This window comes from Engraulis encrasicolus, chromosome 3 (assembly GCF_034702125.1).
Source record: "Engraulis encrasicolus isolate BLACKSEA-1 chromosome 3, IST_EnEncr_1.0, whole genome shotgun sequence".
Taxonomy (NCBI): Eukaryota; Metazoa; Chordata; class Actinopteri; order Clupeiformes; family Engraulidae; genus Engraulis; species Engraulis encrasicolus.
In genome coordinates, this window is record NC_085859.1 from 48868097 (window position 1) to 48886305 (window position 18209).

The window sequence follows — 18209 nt, forward strand, 5'->3', positions numbered from 1 at the left end:
CAGACGAGTTGGTCTGGCAGAACTTGGATGCAGGGTTTTCCTTGTAGAGGGTTTTTAGACCATGTGTGTGATATGAAGGTTAACATACACAGGTAAGTGCATACATTTTCAGGAATACTCCAAACCAGTGCTGGGCGATATGGTTAAAAAAAAACTCACTTTACGAATTACTTTACATCACGATAACTATACAGCACGATACACTACAATTATTACATATGTTTTCAGTTATTAAGCGGGCTTGCCACGCTTATAGTAATCTCTAAGTACAGTTTCTTGCTTGCTTGCTTCTCTTGTGCAGGTCAGTAAAAATAGAAACCGCTTCTCCTCCTAGGCCTTTCGAGATAGAGACACCGTTCAAACACTAAAACGACTGGCTCGACTTGAAGATTTCAAAAAATGCTTTGTGTGTCCATACCCCTTGTCGTTTTTTCGGTTTCGTCGATTTTTTGCAAGTTTGGGTCCCCATAGAAAACAATGGTAGAACCCTCAGAGACCGAGTTCCTTCCACTCTACAGATCAGAGTGTAGGAGGCTTTTTTGTTCTTAAAACATCAACACTTGGACCTGGAAGTTTAGTTGACGCGTTGTTAGTGAGCTCTATGAGATGACTCCAGTCCAAACGGTGAAAAGATCATATCCCACCTCCCATTACTTTTTAAATTGCAGGTGTGTAAAAAGTGCTGGGCTGGCCCATTGCCTTTTCCTATTGATTCTTGAAGTACCTTTCTGAAGAGGTCAGCACATCTTCCACAAGAGGTCCATTTGTGACTGAACCGTTTAACCTATAAACTTCATTCAAGGACTGTTAGAAAGATCACGTGTACGACTCCAATCTGTGAGCAGGACATGTGCCAATTCTTTTTAGTTTATTAACAACAGCGATCTAAAAACTTGAAACTGTTTTGATTCTGCCCTCTGCCTTAGAGCACAATTCCAGAGATTCTTTAAGTATGTAGAGATATCCCAATGTAATAGGTTGCTATGGGCACCTAACATGAACAGGTTCCGGTCTGACTAAAGGGGCGTGTCTTAATACTCCTAGCATTGAATAGAACAGTCCCTCGGTCTGCCTAAAGGGGGATTCCCCCCCCCCCCCCTGCAATCATAGAACCCGGAAACAATGGGCCATCAGAACCTCTCTTATCTACTCTCTCTGACAATACTAACTGCCATACAGACAATCAGATCAGGCGTTGCCAATAAAGGGTTCCATCTCAACTGTCACTTTCTCTCAACATTCTATTCTTAACGAGCGAGCGGCTGCACTATTCTAGAATTCTATTGTACAGCTCTTCAATGCAATGTGATATTGTCTTGCTGGAATGCTTGTGGCAGGCAGCTGCTTGTCTCAATGGTAAAGGTGCTGGAGTGTTCCTTGGCCAACTTAAAATAACATGTATGTCATTTAGTATCAATGGCAAAGGTGCTGGATTAGAGATATGGGGGTTGTGAGTTCGAATCCCACTCGGACCCATATTGATTTTCAAAATTATACCATATGCAATGTTCCTTAGCCAACTTAAAATAGCATGTATGTCATTTAGTATATCCCCAAAACGCAGAGCTACAACACTTTCAAGATGGCTGAATCCAAGATGGCTGAATTGTTTGGCCCATAACTTCTGAATGGGTGGATGGATTTTTCCCACATTTCCTTTTAGCTTTGTTTTCTCAATAGTAGTTTCTTTTTAATGTAGGTATAGAGATATCAAAAATAAAACTGCTCAGCTCTGCCCCAAAAGGCAAGCCCGCTTACAGCATTTTCTGTGAGAATGCAATCTAGTTATCTTTATTTTCTCTTTATTGTGTCGTGTTGAAAACCACAGTTCTTTAAAATTCTTTTTACAGTTATATGAACTTGCATAGTGACAACACTATTTTTTATTGAATGTTATTCAATTGTAAAATAGCTGTAATAATGGATAAAATCTTCAAGTCTTCTAGTTTATCACAATAGAAACTATAGCGGAGAAAGGGCACGATAAACACTTTTCTACCACGATAGCGATATATATCATCGTATCGCCCAGCCCATCTGTCTGTCTGTCATACTATCCTACCAAATTAAATTCAAGAACTGTAGTCGAGGCCCAGCCGTGGCCTAATGGCAGGGCACTGGGTTACTACTGAACTGTAGTCGAGAGTGCGGCTTTTCTACAACTATACGTTCTGCTCACAGGTCTATGCTTTATGTTTCACATTAGATGGCCTATTGCCAGAACATCGGCGTCGAGTTCATGTTCATTAACGACCTGGACCAGTGCCAGTGGATCCGACAAAAGTTTGAGAAGCCGGGCATCATGCACTTCACCCTGGAGGAAAAGCGAACACTCCTGGCCCGCATGATCAGATCCACACGGTAAAAATAACAGATCTATTTTGAAGCTTTTCACAGGTTGAGGTCTTTTGACTGGTCTGACCCGCCAGGCTAGTTTTGACTCATCAAAAAAAGTATTCAGCATGGAATATTTCTGCATATTTTTCGGCATTGTCTTGACATCGTCTTCCAGAAACACATTAGACCGAGTTGTGCCCTCCAAGGGCTTTTAGGAACGATGCAGGCAGTGGCATGGAAGCCATAACGCCTAGTTAGAAGTCTGCATAGTGTTTTTTCTTCTGTTTTAGGTTTGAGGAGTTTCTGCAGAAGAAATGGTCAGCCGAGAAGCGCTTTGGCCTTGAGGGTTGTGAGTCCCTCATCCCTGCACTTAAAACTGTTATTGACAAGTCCAGCGAGAAAGGAGTGGAGGAGGTGATCATGGGCATGCCTCACAGGTAAATGGTATACACACCAAACATCTTCTAGTAGAGTAAGATACCCCAAACCCTGCCTACCCGATGCAAATGACTGTGCTCAATTCCGGTGTCTTAAGGGGACGTTGTCCCCACTGTCTTCCCTTTCTGTGGTATTTGGTGACGGCTTGTAGAAGATGTGCGCTACTGCCATGTACAGCCCTGAGGGAACTCAATTTATTCTCAACCTAAAGTCTCCATTTAATATTCTATACCCTATATAAGCTCTTGGATATTTGTTGGCACCTGTTGCACTTGAATGTTTGTAAAAATGTAGTTGTATGATTTTGGAATGTTATTGTGTGATGTTCTTGTGCAATGTTCAAGTTTGTCGATTGCTGCATGCTGCCATTTGATGCCAGCAGTTTTCCCCCAATTTAATCTATATATTTTTCCAGAGGTCGTCTAAATGTCCTGGCCAATGTAATTCGCAAAGAACTGGAGCAAATCTTCTGCCAGTTTGACTCCAAGCTGGAGGCTGCGGATGAGGTGAACACACTAATTATGTTGAGAATGCAGCAAGATCATGTTTTGAGTATGTTGTGTTGATTTAAGGCTGCCGTTTTCAAGTTTTCCTGTTGACATGCATAAAACAATGCGACATGTATATGTCCCTGGTTCTCTGAAGGAGATTATAAAGGTGCTTCGATGGCTGTCTCATACAATGAGGACCTCCCATAGAGAGACACGTCGAACGAAATTTGAGTGCTAATAGAACCACGATTCTGGGACTTAATAAGTTGTACATGAATTATCAAAACATCCAAAGTTGAAAAACACTAAATCTGCAATCGCTAAATGCACATAATTCCCAATTATAGCTAAAACATAGCATTCAACTTTCTGCCCCGTCCTCCAAAATGCCAGTGATGTGTGACTGGACAGCTGCCCACATTTTTTGTAAACAAGACTACAGGCTTTGGCTGGATTTAGAGAATTTTCATGTACTTCTTTTGGAGTCCCATGACAGTTCAAGGTAATAAGACTTAAAACAAGTTGCAGACCTCCACTTAAAAGTTGAAATGCCTTTTTTTCTATTATCAGCTACAATTACACAAAAGCAATGAAACAATTTTTTTAAACACACAGAATAACCAACATATATAAAGCACATGGTCACCTCTGGTGCTACGTAAGTTAGGAGTGCATATTGGTGTATCTGGCAGCCATTGTTTGTGCACTTGGAAACATGACTTTGTCTAACCAAGCGTCCCTTTCCCTATACCTGTTAGGGTTCTGGGGATGTGAAGTATCACCTGGGTATGTACCACAGGAGGATAAATCGTGTGACTGACAGGAACATCACTCTGTCCCTGGTGGCCAATCCCTCTCATCTGGAGGCTGTGAACCCCGTGGTACAGGGCAAGACCAAGGCCGATCAGTTCTACTGTGGAGACAACGACGGCAACAGGGTAACACGCCGCGCATGCCCGAAAGCAGTTTTTAATGCTTACTAAGGGTGACCTATTTAATAAACCACCTTCACTTTTGGGATAAAATAGTGTTTGAATAAACACATCTAGCAAAATCACCACAAATACTGTTTTCAGGCTGACCAGAACAATGCTGGTGCCGTTGCCAGTTCCTGCACCAGTTACATTCAGAACTAAAATGCTTACCTGCAAACCTCCCGTGTTTATACCATGCTCTGAACTTTTCCGTATGTGACCATGTGTTACCCCGATGAACTTGCCGATGTCCACGTTGTTGTCACAGTTTGCAGGGAAAAACCAAGTATTTTTCATTTTACATTGCAAACCAACTTTCTGGATCCTGAACACTCAGACTTGTGGCGTAAACACACAAGTCAGTTTGAGATCAAGCACCGGCAAGGTTGTCTGTCAGCCTGAACGCACCGAAAGAGATGCATTGTATTTGCAGTTGTGTTCAGAAAACAATGGTTGACACAGACAATTGTTTAATTAGCTCGTCTAGTTTAAGACTTGGCTAAAACAAGCATATAGCAGGACTATCACTGAACACAGGATGTGCTTTTAAAAGGCTAACATTTCTAGACATGCTGCATACCAAAATGTAACATTAGAGCCTGTGTTTGTGTTTTAGGTAATGTCCATCCTGATGCATGGAGATGCTGCTTTTGCCGGGCAGGGTATCGTCTACGAGACGTTCCACTTGAGTGATCTACCGTCATATAGCACCCATGGCACAGTGCACATCATTGTCAACAACCAGGTAACCTGCAGTAAATAAATAGGTCTGCACATGTAGAAACTCAATTTGTAAAACCATTATTATTGATTCATATTTGAAGGGTTTATTTGCAAAACGGTGTATCTCCATTTTTTGACGTTTGCATTTTATTATTGGAAATGACTGTTCAGACGTCATATCACCTATGTGTGAATTCTTACCATTCAAATATTTTGAGAACACAGTTTTTTAAGCGATATAAAATGCATTTTGCAATGCATTTCAATGGAATGCCCAATACAAAAATGTAAATTTCCCAACATTCTACAAAATGGAGATACACCGTTTTGCAAATAAACCCTTCATTTATTGATTTATATTTATTCATCACTTACTGAGAGAAGTTACAACGTATCGATAAAGCATCAGAGCATGTGAGTTGAGCAGCGTGAGGAGAGGAGCCTGCATAATATTGTCAGATCACAGAGGGAGTTTTTTTTTTTTTTTTAAAGGTTAGAATGTCAGGGCAGTTGTTTCAGTTTAGTGTCGTAAAATCCTGCCCAGTTAAGTGTACTCTACCTTGTTTGAACTGACATTCAAGCACCATGTATGTATAGCATACTGTACATGTAGTATAAACATGCAGAATAATTGTAATGCAAATGCAAAAAGCAAATATGACCTCTTCACCCTCCTATCTGTTCAGATTGGCTTCACCACCGACCCTCGCATGTCCCGCTCCTCTCCCTACCCAAGTGACGTGGCCCGCGTGGTCAACGCTCCCATATTCCACGTCAACGCAGACGACCCAGAGGCTGTGATGTATGTGTGCAATGTTGCTGCCGAATGGAGAGCCACCTTCCACAAGGATGTCGTAGTTGATCTGGTGAGTCTTTTCCAGATCTTGACTCATTGAGCACCTAGCTGTTTTGGTAGTACCAGGCAGTAATGTATGATTTTTGTAGCAGTAAAGCATATTTTGTGTTACTGCTGTGGGTACATACCCTGGCTTGTTTGAAAGATGGAGCCTAAACTCAGAGTTTGGGCCAACAGTTTGTTGCCATGTGCCTCATTTCAAGAGATATGGCTTGCCTCAGGACCGACTTTGTTTTGATGTTCTAAACCATTGTTACCAACCAGGGGTACAAGAACACCTCAGGGGGTACGTGGAAAAATTTAATAAGCAAATACATCGAGTGTAGTCACATTGGGATAGAGAAACAGGTATAGCATGAGTGAGGGGGTACTCTACATTTGTAAATTGCGGGTACGCAGGACAAAAAAGGTTGGGAAAGGTTGAGTTTTTATGCTAATCTATGTCTGTTCATCACAGTTACCAAAATCTCTCAAAATGTCTGAGATGGTATAGGTTTAGAATTTAAAGAAAAAGCAAAAACATAAAATTGTGTGTCTCTGTGTGTGAAACAGCGCAGAATGCCTTTTTAGGTGTTTATTATCAAACGCTAAGAGGCCTCTGTAACAACACGGCGTCTTCATTTTGCACACAGGTGTGTTACAGGAGGTATGGGCATAACGAGATGGACGAGCCCATGTTCACCCAGCCGCTGATGTACAAGCAGATCAAGAAGCAGAAGGGCGTCATGCAGAAATACGGCGAGAGGCTCATCGCTGAGGGTTCTGTCACCAGACAGGAGTATGAAGTAAGAAGCCAGTTGTGTTCTCCATTCACATTTCCCTAATGAATAATAGCATATTAGCGGCCTTGTCGGTGCTCAACGGGTTCCGCCTGCCTCATGTGTTCCCTTTGCCCACTGCACATGCGCAGTATCACGTATACGGAAGAGAAATTGCCCGATCTGTGCCGTTAATTTTTGGCTTTCTTGTTTTAAGTGTTTATTTAAAGTAGGGGTGGGCATAAATTAATTTTATTTAATCTCACTGTAATTATGAAATTAATCTAGATTAATCTATATCAAAATGGCTCATTCAGAATAGGCACGATAGCGAAATAATGCCAAAAAAAACCTTGGGGTTTCTTAAGACAAATGGTGCATTAGACCAGAGCTCATCTTTTTTTTCCAAAATGCATCTCATCTTCAAAAAATGGTCATGTTGATACTTGGTGATGAAAAAATTACAGCAATATGTGTAAAGTGTGTCCAATATGTTAGGAAGCATTTACAGTTATAAGATACTGAAGTTGTAGAGGCAAATACAGATAAATCTATCAAACATTTAATTTTAAACAAAATTACCTCAACAATGCAGCATTTCTAATAGAGAGAGAGAGAGAGAGAGAGAGAGAGAGAGAGAGAGAGAGAGAGAGAGAGAGAGAGAGAGAGAGAATGAGAATCTGCCACTGACTGTTAAAAGGAGCAGCGGCTCCTTTAAGAGAGGGAGGAGCTCTGCGCGTAGTTGGCACAGCAGCCCTCATGTAGAACCCACAGCACTGGCACACGGCGATTTGACAGTTGTTCTCAGAGTTAGAATGCCAGATGAGTTACAACTCGACATGAATTCAGTTTGCAAAAAAAAAGTCAAGCGCGACAACCGCGAGCTTTATTACCGTCGGACATGAGAATATCTCACTGAAGATATTGTGCGCGATTGCGACACAAACATTCAGCGAGAATAGATATTGACAGTTTAAGTTTTAAAATGCATAGGACTATCACACGGAATGTTTTGCAATTATAGCACAGGCAAGATTTCTGGAAGTTGTTTATGTATTCTATGCAATGCATGAGGAAATGTAGGCTATGTCGGGCTGGTAGCTACTCACACACAATAATGTCTCTCTATGCTTCACCTCAAACAATAACGTCTCTTTAGTCTACCACTTATGAAAAAGCACTCAAACAACAACTACCACGGCAGAGGGATTAATGTTTTCAGCATGCAAACACTTCATATTTAGTAGGTCTGCTGAAACAACAGGTGGAGAGAGGAGAAGCGACTGGAGCCAGTCTGAAAGCGTCTGTCAATTAAACGCTATGGTGACGTGCATACCCAAACTCCAAACCTATATTTTGAGAATAGATTAACGTGCGATATTTTCTTTATCGCGCGACAAGAGTCTCACATTATCGCAGCACGTTAACGCCGATAACGGCCCACCACTAATTTAAAGTTTTAAGTTTGCGTTTTAAACTCTCTGTTTTATAATAACATAGAACCGTCACAGAAACGGTAAATAAGGTCACCTAACTGGTCAGCTAACCAACTAACTATTCAGAGCACAATATCACGTTATTTACAGCGACAAACGGCATTTAATGTAAAACATTAAAGTAAAAGTATAATAAATATATAACATTTGTCTTAATATTGTGTTAATGTTCTGACGGCTGCAAAATAATAAACATTTAAAACGTTTAAGTCATAAGGGAACACATCGGGCAGGCGGAACGTGTTGGGCACCCACAAGCCTGGCTCTCGCCTGACTCAACAAGCTACACTCATATTAAAGACTGGCATCATGTTAAGGTGTGTGTATCTCACGCCAGTGCATTCCGCGTTGAGGTGTGATGTCTTTGCAAGTTAAGTCGTGGTCCTCAACGCCGTGGGAAAGCACTTTTGTCACGTGACTAAGTTTGTACTGTTTTTCCGCAATGTCGGCAAATTTCTGTTGCCACTGCGAATTTTTGTTGCTAAACATGATCATGTTCCACATTGGGGTCTGGATTTCTGAGAATCTCTCCTTCTTGAAATGTGCCAAAGTAATTGTTGTTTCAACAGAAATTTCGCAACTCGCATCAAGAAATGTCTTGGTGTCAATGACGAACAAGTGGTAGATAAAGCCATGCCTTCTGAAAAAAAAAGAATCCAACGCGCGCTCTCCAAGAGGAAGTGAATAGAGCTCGCGAAGCTGTATAGACTTTGTGCTGGCTGAAAACACCCTGTATTAGTGGACATCAGAATTGAAACGTGAACATGAAAAACTCAAAAAGTTGATGGAACATAAGGAGAATAAGGGAACATACCAGTACATGCATAAACATACACATACAGTCATTCTTTATACTCTGCTTTCAGGAAGAAATTGCGAAGTATGACAAGATTTGTGAGGAAGCCCACGCACGCTCAAAGGATGAGAAGATCCTTCACATTAAGCACTGGCTGGACTCCCCCTGGCCTGGTAAGGACAAGGAGAAGTGGCTGTTTGGTTGCAGTAAGAGTGTATTGTATTGTTTACTCCAGAACAGCAGGCAACATGACTCAGATCACAATACAATATACTGTAATACTATTACAATACTATATTTCTCCTCCTCGCCTGGGCTGCGTTTCCTTAAAACACTTTACCAGTTCTTCAGCCTAAGAAGCACTTGTGTATGAGGTGCCCCCGAGGCCAGGGGTTCCCAAACTTTCCCAACTTGGGGCCCACGTGAAATTTTCACCAATGTTCGGGGCCCACCTCTGGCCCAATGAAGAATAAAACTGAAATATATAGTCAACAAGCAACACACTCAGAAATATAATTTTGATTTTTAGAAAAAGATTTCAAGGCCCACTTGGAGCACCCTCAGGGCCCACCACCTCATTCAAGTATTTTTGATGAAACGCAGGCCTGATGAGTAAGACAGGATTTGGCTGCCTTGAAGGGTTGTACAGAATGTGTGCCATTGACTGTCTCAAAATGTATCATCATACTGTCATATAGTATTGTGTATTTTTGTTTTATTTTATTTTGTTTATTGACTTGAATGGGGGGGGGCTGCACAATAGTTGCAATGTTCCCGGTTGGGTTACTAGTTTGCACGCAAACTGAAAGCAAATGGCTGCCTTTTATTGCCCCGTGCAGGTTTCTTCACTCTGGATGGCCAGCCCAAGAGCATGAGCTGCCCGTCTACCGGTTTAAGTGAGGAGGAGCTGACCCACATTGGACAGGTGGCATCATCAGTACCTGTGGACGACTTCACCATCCACGGAGGTGACCGACTGGCACATATCATCAGTCAAGGGCAAGGGTGTCATTCCGGGGGGTAAAGCGTGACTGAGTCACCAGGGCCTCATGTATATAAGGGGCCCCCACACCGTCTGATTTATGTAGATATATGGCTTTGTGGGGGCTTATTGTGCATGGGGCCGACAATACGCCCCTGGTCCAAGGGCTTACATGACATTACACTTAGCTGACACTTTTAAGTAAGGATGTCTATTCAGGGAAAATTGAGAACACTGCAATGTTGCATTACTATACTTTGATATAATGGTCCAAGTTACCAAGTCAAGGTGGTTCAGTATCAATCATGTGGTGTTGGTAAGAATATAGTGTTGGAGTCTTCATTCAGTTAACTAACTGAGGCCTGCAGGCTGTCTATGAACAGGTTTCCATCTTTCTATTGATGTTGAAGGTGAAGAGCTGTGCACATCCCAGGAAAATGGTGCAGGACAAGGGCTGAGCGTAGTTTTAGAGTTTAGAGTGAGGAGTCCTCCTTTTTGTGGTTTTATTATTTCATGGCTGGATTGCGTTTCCACTTTAACAATCTTCATAACATTCTCCTAGACTCCTCACTCAGAAGATTAGTCAAGTCAAGTGTACTTTATTGTCAAAAATCTATGTAACAGAAGTTTGAAATTGCATTTGACCAGTCTCCAATGTGCAGTTTTACTTAAAAAAAATGTTTAAATAAGACATTGATAATAATCTCTCTCTCATACACACATACACACACACACAGAGATTACCACTTTCTATAGCCACATTTTGTCACTTGACCATGTTCTTTGGAATGCCCACTTGGTCCCTCCTGTCTTGTCAGGTTAAAGCTGCTATATTGTTAATAAACTCAAACAAAAAACTGTTTTGTCAGGTCTGAGTCGTATCCTGAAGGGCCGAGGGGAGATGATCCGTAACCGTACGGTGGACTGGGCGCTGGGCGAGTACATGGCCTTCGGCTCCCTGCTGAAGGAAGGCATTCACGTGCGACTCAGCGGACAGGATGTGGAGAGGGGCACCTTCAGGTGATCACTAACAACAATTTGGTTTCTTCTCCTCTCCACTTTTTGTATTTTGAAGCTATACCTACTGTGCCTATAAAAATTCTACACACGCCTGTTGTAATGCTAAGTCTTTGTGATGTAAGACAAATCATTTAACAACTTTCTCCAAATGTAATATAAACTATACTCTGTGCAATGTAATTGAAAAACAAACTCAAAGCTTTTAAGGGGGAAAAAAGAAAATAAAAAACTGAAATTAACATGGTTGCATAAATATTTACACTCTGAAACGAATACAATATGGCAGCACCTTTTGGATTTTATAAAAAAAAAACTCAGACTTTTTAAGTAGGAGTCTGTCAGTGTAGCCCATCTTGATGGCAATATTAGCACATTCTTTCTGACAGATTGCGATTTCATCTCCTGTGCTGGCAGAGTCTGTGTTATAGAGCACTTAACAATCAGTGGGCCAATTGGGCTGCTATAAGGATGGTCGTCTGCGGGTAAAAACGTAAGAAGGGCATTTGGGGGGTTTTTTCTGCAAATTTTTGGCCATAGAAATAAAAAGAATTTAGTTCAAATTGGGCGGGATCTAATAGCCTGGTTCTCATGCAGACCCCCGTGCATTTTCTAGGGATTTAGTTCTTTCAGGCGGATTTTGAGTATTTTTTGGGGCTGGAAATCGTCAGACTCATCTGGCAACCCTGTTCACAATCGAGTTTGGCCTGATTTTTCCTGACCTTACTGTGCCCTCGTACTGATTTCATACATTCAGAGGGTCTGGAATGGCCGAATTGAGAAGCCATTATTGGTGGGAGGAGTTTGAAATGTCCATCAGATTTGACCGAATCGCTAGCGTTTGGTCATGACATGTAATCTGCTCATGAATAATGTATCATCATTCAAGTCTACAGCTTACTGCTGCTTCATCTCTTGAAAGTGATTTACATGTATGAACAGTTTTGTTTGTCCCCTTTCAGCCACCGTCACCACGTCCTTCATGACCAAAATGTGGACAAGAGGATCTGCATCCCCATGAACCACATCGATGCCAATCAGGCGCCCTACACTGTATGCAACAGCTCTCTGTCTGAGTACGGAGTGCTAGGTCAGTATCTCACTCCCACACAGAGACGGTAGACCTAGGTCGGCATGTATGCAAACGCATGCAGGTGTATTTTATTCATTTTCATTCATTCTGTATCCTCTTATTCAAACGCTTTGTTAATAACCACGTTTTAGGATTGTTTTCATCTCGTGTAATGTGCGCATCTTTCCTACTCGCAGGCTTTGAACTCGGGTTTGCTATGGCCAGTCCCAATGCGCTGGTTCTGTGGGAAGCCCAGTTTGGGGACTTCCACAACACCGCTCAGTGTATCATTGACCAGTTCATCTGTCCCGGTCAGGCCAAGTGGGTCCGACAGAATGGCATTGTGTTGCTCCTGCCTCACGGCATGGAAGGCATGGTAATTGGAGGTTTTCTGTCTCTTAAACTGCAAGTGACTCAAAACATTGGCAGATTTTTATGTATGTTTCTTTGTGGGAATTTAATTTGAACTGATATTTGGGGAAGATAACAAGAAAGGACTTAACTGCTAATCACTCTGCTCTTGACCCCAGGGACCCGAACACTCCTCTGCTCGCCCAGAACGCTTCCTCCAAATGTGCAACGACGACCCTGACCTGTTTCCGGTAGGAACTTCCTCCCTAAACTCCTTATCCTCATCCCCGGTCATTCTCCCCTTCCTTAAATTATGGAGGAATTGCCTCTGTGATGTACAATGTATATTATATACAGTCGATGAGCAAGTTAGTCCACAGAAGTCACTTATAACTGATGAGTGGCACCAGCTGTGTGTCAATTTCTAAGACTGGCTGTCACAAATTGATGACGACAGAGCTAAATATTTGTGAGGGGGTTTGCTTTTTAAAAAATCATTATTTTGGGCATTTCCTTTCGCGGGAGGTAATGGAAATTCTGTGTTATGGTCAGGGTAACGCATGATAAAAAATGCTGAAATGTGAAGTCTGACTTGGAGTTGGGAACCCCACTTTATTGTTTTCTTCATCCACAGAAAATCACTGATGACTTTGCGGTGCACCAGCTGCACAATTGCAACTGGATCGTTGTGAACTGCTCCACTCCAGGCAACTACTTCCACGTCCTCAGGAGGCAGATCCTCATGCCCTTCAGAAAGCCTGTACGTCCACTCCCACTGGAGAGACCCAATTGAATTGAATGATAAAAGATTGGAAAAGTTCCCTACTCAACCCCCTCAGATTTGTCTGTGCATGAAAAGTACACCAAATAGATATCTGAAGTTGTTGGGTATGATCTATTGGGAATATTACCAATCACATAGATATTTTTTCAGATCATGATTACAGTTGGAATAACTCAATTTCGATTTACAATAGTGTGGTTTCATTATAACCAGGGTCCTGGAAATCTTAATTTCATGATTAATAGTACATAAGATGATGAGAGATGATAATAAAAATACATAGTGTTTGATGATATAACCCCATATAACCATTGAGTTTCCAGCCAGTGCAGATTCTGCTGCCCCTCAGAAAGGCATTAAGTCCATAGTCCACTTGTTTCAATAGTGGAGTGATTATCAAATAAGCATCACACGTGAAAGATCCCCATTTCGCATCTACTGTAGAAGGAAACATGGCTTCTTAGGGCAGACATGGATAAGCGGCTAGGGTGACAGCAGGCTTCTAGACCGAGGATTGCTTGATTCCCGACACTGCTAGATGGGTCAGGTGGAGGGAGTGATTAACCAGTGCTCTCCCCCATCCTCCTCTATGACTGTGGTAGCCTGAACATGCTACCGTCCCGCATGGTGTGCACTGTGTGTCACAATGACAATGGGACTTTCCCCTAACTTCACTTGAAAGTCACTCAGAGGTTTCCTGCCAATGCAGATCAATGTCTAGTGTTCATTCAACAATATATTTTCAAATGTACAGTATATAGCGTAACAGCATTTTTAACCCTCTGGCAATGTGGGGAGATCATTCATGTTCCCTGTCTTTTTTGGCAGCTCATCGTGTTCACTCCAAAGTCACTGTTGCGCCATCCGGAAGCTAAGTCCAACTTTGATGAGATGATTTCTGGTAAGAATTGTGTTTCATACAAAAGTTATTTTCTACAAAACGACGTTCTTATGCGTGTTCATGCGTGTTCCATTATCAATTTATATGTATACCGTGTATTCTTTTTATTGTTTCATTGTTCACTGTTCAGTAGTGTGTATACATTTTAGTATTTTAGTTTCAATTTCACATATCTTTCTGTTTTTTCTCACATTGAATGATGACTGGGTGGGTATGGTAATGTGATTATAAATACACAAATGATTGATTGTTTGATTGATGGCACCTTACAGGCACCCATTTCCAGAGAGTGATCCCGGATGCAGGGCCGGCAGCACAGAACCCGGAGGGAGTGAAGCGCATGATCTTCTGCACGGGCAAGGTTTACTATGAACTCACTAAGGAGCGCAAGACACGAGAGATGGAGGACAGTGTTGCCATTATTCGCATGGAGCAGGTACATTTCTTTAGAGTGCTTTTCAGACTAAGGACCACTTTGTCCCATAAGAAAATGATCAGGTAGCTCGTGCGAAATGAATTGACTTCTCATTTCCCATCCAATAAGTGAAGGGTTCATTTGCAAAACGGTGTATCCATTTTGTAGAATGTTGGGAAATTTACATTTTTTTTATTGGGCATTGCATTGCAAAAGTATAGTATAGATAGGGCCTCTGAACAGTCATTTTCAATGATAAAATGCAAAAGTCAAAAATGGTGGATACACCGCTTTGCAAATAAACTCTTCAAATACAATTGGCTTAAACAAGCTGTTTACAGACTTAACATGGCCAGTTTCCTCGTTAAATCAGTTTATATGAGCGTTCTAAGCCACCTAATGTAATCTGTTTAAATACTTAAGAGATGATTTTGCATATTTAATCAGTTTAATAACATTTTATGGGGTTAAAAGTCTCCATGTAAATGGGAACAATGTTACAAATATATCAAGCAAAATCAACTGTCAATTGAAGCATATCCACCCACAAATAAATAACTTTGCTAAGTACCACGAAACAAGGGGAGAAGTGTCACACCCTGGCCTACTAGTGTCACACCCTACTTATTAGATGCCTTCTGCTTCTTCCCCAGCTCTCCCCGTTCCCATTCGACCTGGTGAAAAGCGAGACAGAGAAGTATCCCAACGCTGACCTCGTCTGGTGCCAGGAGGAGCACAAGAACCAGGGTTACTATGACTACGTCAAGCCCCGCATTCGCACCACCATCGACCGTGTCAAGCCCGTGTGGTAATGTCTCTCCCCCTCTTTCTCTATCTCTCCTTCTCTTTCCTACAAAAGGCACTTGAACGCAAACAGTGCTATGAATGGAGTTACACTAGATGCTCAAGTACTTTAAATAAATTACAATACTGTGGAACAGTTAGTGTATTTACTGTACATTACATCACATTATATAATTCATGAATATGCTCACCACTATCAACTGCATTAAAGTGTGCGTGTGTGTGTGCGCGTGTGTGTGCGCGCGCGTGTGTTTGAATGTGAATGTGTCTGACTCTGTGTCTGTGTGTCCAGGTATGCTGGTCGTGACCCAGCTGCAGCCCCTGCCACCGGGAACAAGAAGACCCACCTGTCTGAGCTGAATCGTTTCCTCAACACTGCATTCAACTTAGAAGCCTTCAAAGAGCACGAGTAACGTGATGACCCACTGCTCCCCTGATATCTATTACTGTATCCATATTCCAAACTGAAATAGAGGTGTAGATCTCTCTCGCTCTCTCGCTCTCTCTCTCTCTCTCTCTCTCTCTCTCTCTCTCTCTCGCTCTCTCGCTCTCTCTCTCTCTCTCTCTCTCTCTCTCGCTCTCGCTCTCTGATAAGGGGGTTGTTCCAGAAAGTAGGTTTTGTCACTTACACAGGTATGAGAACTCAGAGCAAGTGGTAAAACGTCTATTAGAGCAGGTTAAACTCTGCTTTTAAAACGGACAATGGCGTTTGCTCTTAGGCAATTGACTACTTGCCTTGAGATGACGAGTCCATATTTAGTGGATGAAGCACTTCCTGTGTCTGAAGCACTCCCCTAGTCATGCTCCATATTGTATGTCCTGTTTTTTGTGTGTCCTTTTTCGCATTTACCACAATCCCTCAAACACTGCAATGTTATCTCTGAACTCTTCACCAAAACAAGTTCAAAGTTCAATAGCTCTACCCTGCACCTTTACGAATCATGACATGTTTCATCTGCTGTACCTTGTGGTCATGGCTTCCTCAGGAGAAAATGTATTGAAATGTGGATTAAGGTTTTAATGTGTTAGCCTCTTTTCTTTGAACATTTTTGATCATGCGCTAAAGCCACAAAATACTACCATGTTCCGTGACTTTTCTACCTTTTGACCTTTGTGGTGTGGTATATTATTTTCTTTATTTTCAGCTGGATTGCTTTGGAGTCAGTATGAGTGACTCATGAACAGAGTTTGCAAAAGACTGAAAAGAATAAAGGGAAGTAATTCAGTCGTGTGGTTTAATTACACATGAATCATACTGTCTGCATTGAAACCTTCATGGTCTGGTGCACAAAGTTGGATGAGAACTTGGAAATGGGCATATGTTGGCTACATATTCCAGAAAGACATTAATTATTATGTTTTGAGTTGCCATAAAGTCCAATAATGTAATGAAAATGGATGGGGATGTATATTGCATTTGTGGCCTTGATTCATGTGTAAAATCAGTTGACTCTCTTTCTCATTGTTATTATTATTATTAAAGCGTATAGAACAGGTGCCCTACACGTGCACCTAAAACCGTATGGTGAAAATGTTATTTTATGAAAGTGCACTTTGATCACACTTTTAGGTTTAAATAATGCTCAATTTCCCCTCTGGTGCCAAAAGATGTGTGAAAGGGTTTTGAAGTACAATGCAAGAATTTGAAGAGGAAGTCATGTCATTTTAGCTGAACAATAAACAAGGAAAAATTAAATGGAGAGAGCAAATGATTTATTTATTTTCGTAAAGGCCTATGGAATATTTAAACTGTTTCCATGTTTGTTTCATCAAATAAAGACAATATCTTCTCATCACGTGTTGAATCTTGTCCACGGCTCCAAAACTACTATGGTACTTGATTAATTATAAGTGATTATAATTTAATTTACAATTTACAGAATTTATAATCATTACACCATGTAACTGAGCTTTTTCACACATTACTATGACCATCTTTTAAATCTATTCCTTTAGTGTACAGTTGATGGGTCACTGTTGTGTGTGTGTGTGTGTGTTTTTGTGTGTGTTTTTTTTCCTTAAAAAGCTTTAAGCGTCTGCTTGAAGCAATAAAAAAAACTCTTGGTTGCACATCGGTGTTACAAACCACATGGTTGCGTGTAGTAAAATGGGTAAATCCGAAAAAAAGCTTTTGAATGGCTAATGTACGGTAGTACATATTTTGGATAATGCAGGAATGGGCGTGTGTCCATATGCTGTTATGTTGGCTTGTAAATTGCCCAAATTTGGCCACAACATTTTGAGATATTTTGTCTGAAAGGGAAACCAATTTTACCAGTTAGTGTTTGCTAGAACATTTACCCAATAGATATTAATTTTTTTGTTAAACCTTAATGACCAAATATTAAAAACTAGAAAGGCGCTCGAGAGTGCACCTCCGCCCTCTGGTGGATTGTTAAACACTCTGCGAACGAACTCTCAGACGAACAAACGACAAACTCCGATGATATAAAACCTCCTTGGCGGTGGTAGCCTGATAAACCAGCCTAAATGTGAGACTGGATGTGTCATTTAGTCTGGCCCGGATGAACGATACATCCGAAGATTGAGAACAACCGAAGATGAGAACAACCTGATGTTTTTCAAACCGTGCCTGTGCCTAATAAGTCTAGAAGTACTAGTCAGTAGTCACTGAGGCCGGATGTGTGTACAGTAGGCTGCCATTGTGTGAATAATGTCACTGAATTAATGTCTGAATGCAACCAAAAAAAGCTAACTTGCCATGACCTGGATAGATAAGCAGTTGGGGTGGTGTGTAAGATTAATGTTCTGTAAAAAGGAATGAAAAGTTTATTTAGGCTACGCGTGTTATCAAATGCATGGTTATAAAGTAGAATAGAAAGCATTTATTGTCATGAATATAATAATATTTATTGTTTATAGTGCACTATCACCATACACCATGGTCTCAAAACATATATATATATACAAATAATAATAATATATTATTATAAAATAATGAGGAAAATATAACTGATGGGGAAATTAATCAACAAGTAAGGATAAATTAAATG

General features: G+C 41.2%; 1 protein-coding gene across 3 annotated transcripts in view; it reads left to right on the forward strand.

Annotated features, from left to right (window-relative positions):
- The window catches only part of ogdha (oxoglutarate dehydrogenase a), a 33718-nt gene extending 16730 nt beyond the window's left edge, over positions 1 to 16988 (forward strand). For all 3 annotated transcript variants that reach the window (XM_063195591.1, XM_063195589.1, XM_063195590.1), the window contains exons 6-23: positions 2207 to 2361; positions 2628 to 2774; positions 3191 to 3281; positions 4025 to 4204; positions 4857 to 4985; positions 5650 to 5829; positions 6452 to 6604; positions 8940 to 9042; positions 9709 to 9837; positions 10721 to 10871; positions 11831 to 11958; positions 12138 to 12316; positions 12471 to 12542; positions 12926 to 13051; positions 13904 to 13976; positions 14249 to 14412; positions 15045 to 15199; positions 15488 to 16988. In XM_063195591.1, coding sequence (XP_063051661.1) covers positions 2207 to 2361; positions 2628 to 2774; positions 3191 to 3281; positions 4025 to 4204; positions 4857 to 4985; positions 5650 to 5829; positions 6452 to 6604; positions 8940 to 9042; positions 9709 to 9837; positions 10721 to 10871; positions 11831 to 11958; positions 12138 to 12316; positions 12471 to 12542; positions 12926 to 13051; positions 13904 to 13976; positions 14249 to 14412; positions 15045 to 15199; positions 15488 to 15608 — 2436 coding nt within the window. In that variant the 3' untranslated portion in view covers positions 15609 to 16988. The remainder of the gene's footprint in view (positions 1 to 2206; positions 2362 to 2627; positions 2775 to 3190; positions 3282 to 4024; positions 4205 to 4856; positions 4986 to 5649; positions 5830 to 6451; positions 6605 to 8939; positions 9043 to 9708; positions 9838 to 10720; positions 10872 to 11830; positions 11959 to 12137; positions 12317 to 12470; positions 12543 to 12925; positions 13052 to 13903; positions 13977 to 14248; positions 14413 to 15044; positions 15200 to 15487) is intronic.
- The last annotated feature ends 1221 nt before the right edge of the window (positions 16989 to 18209 follow it).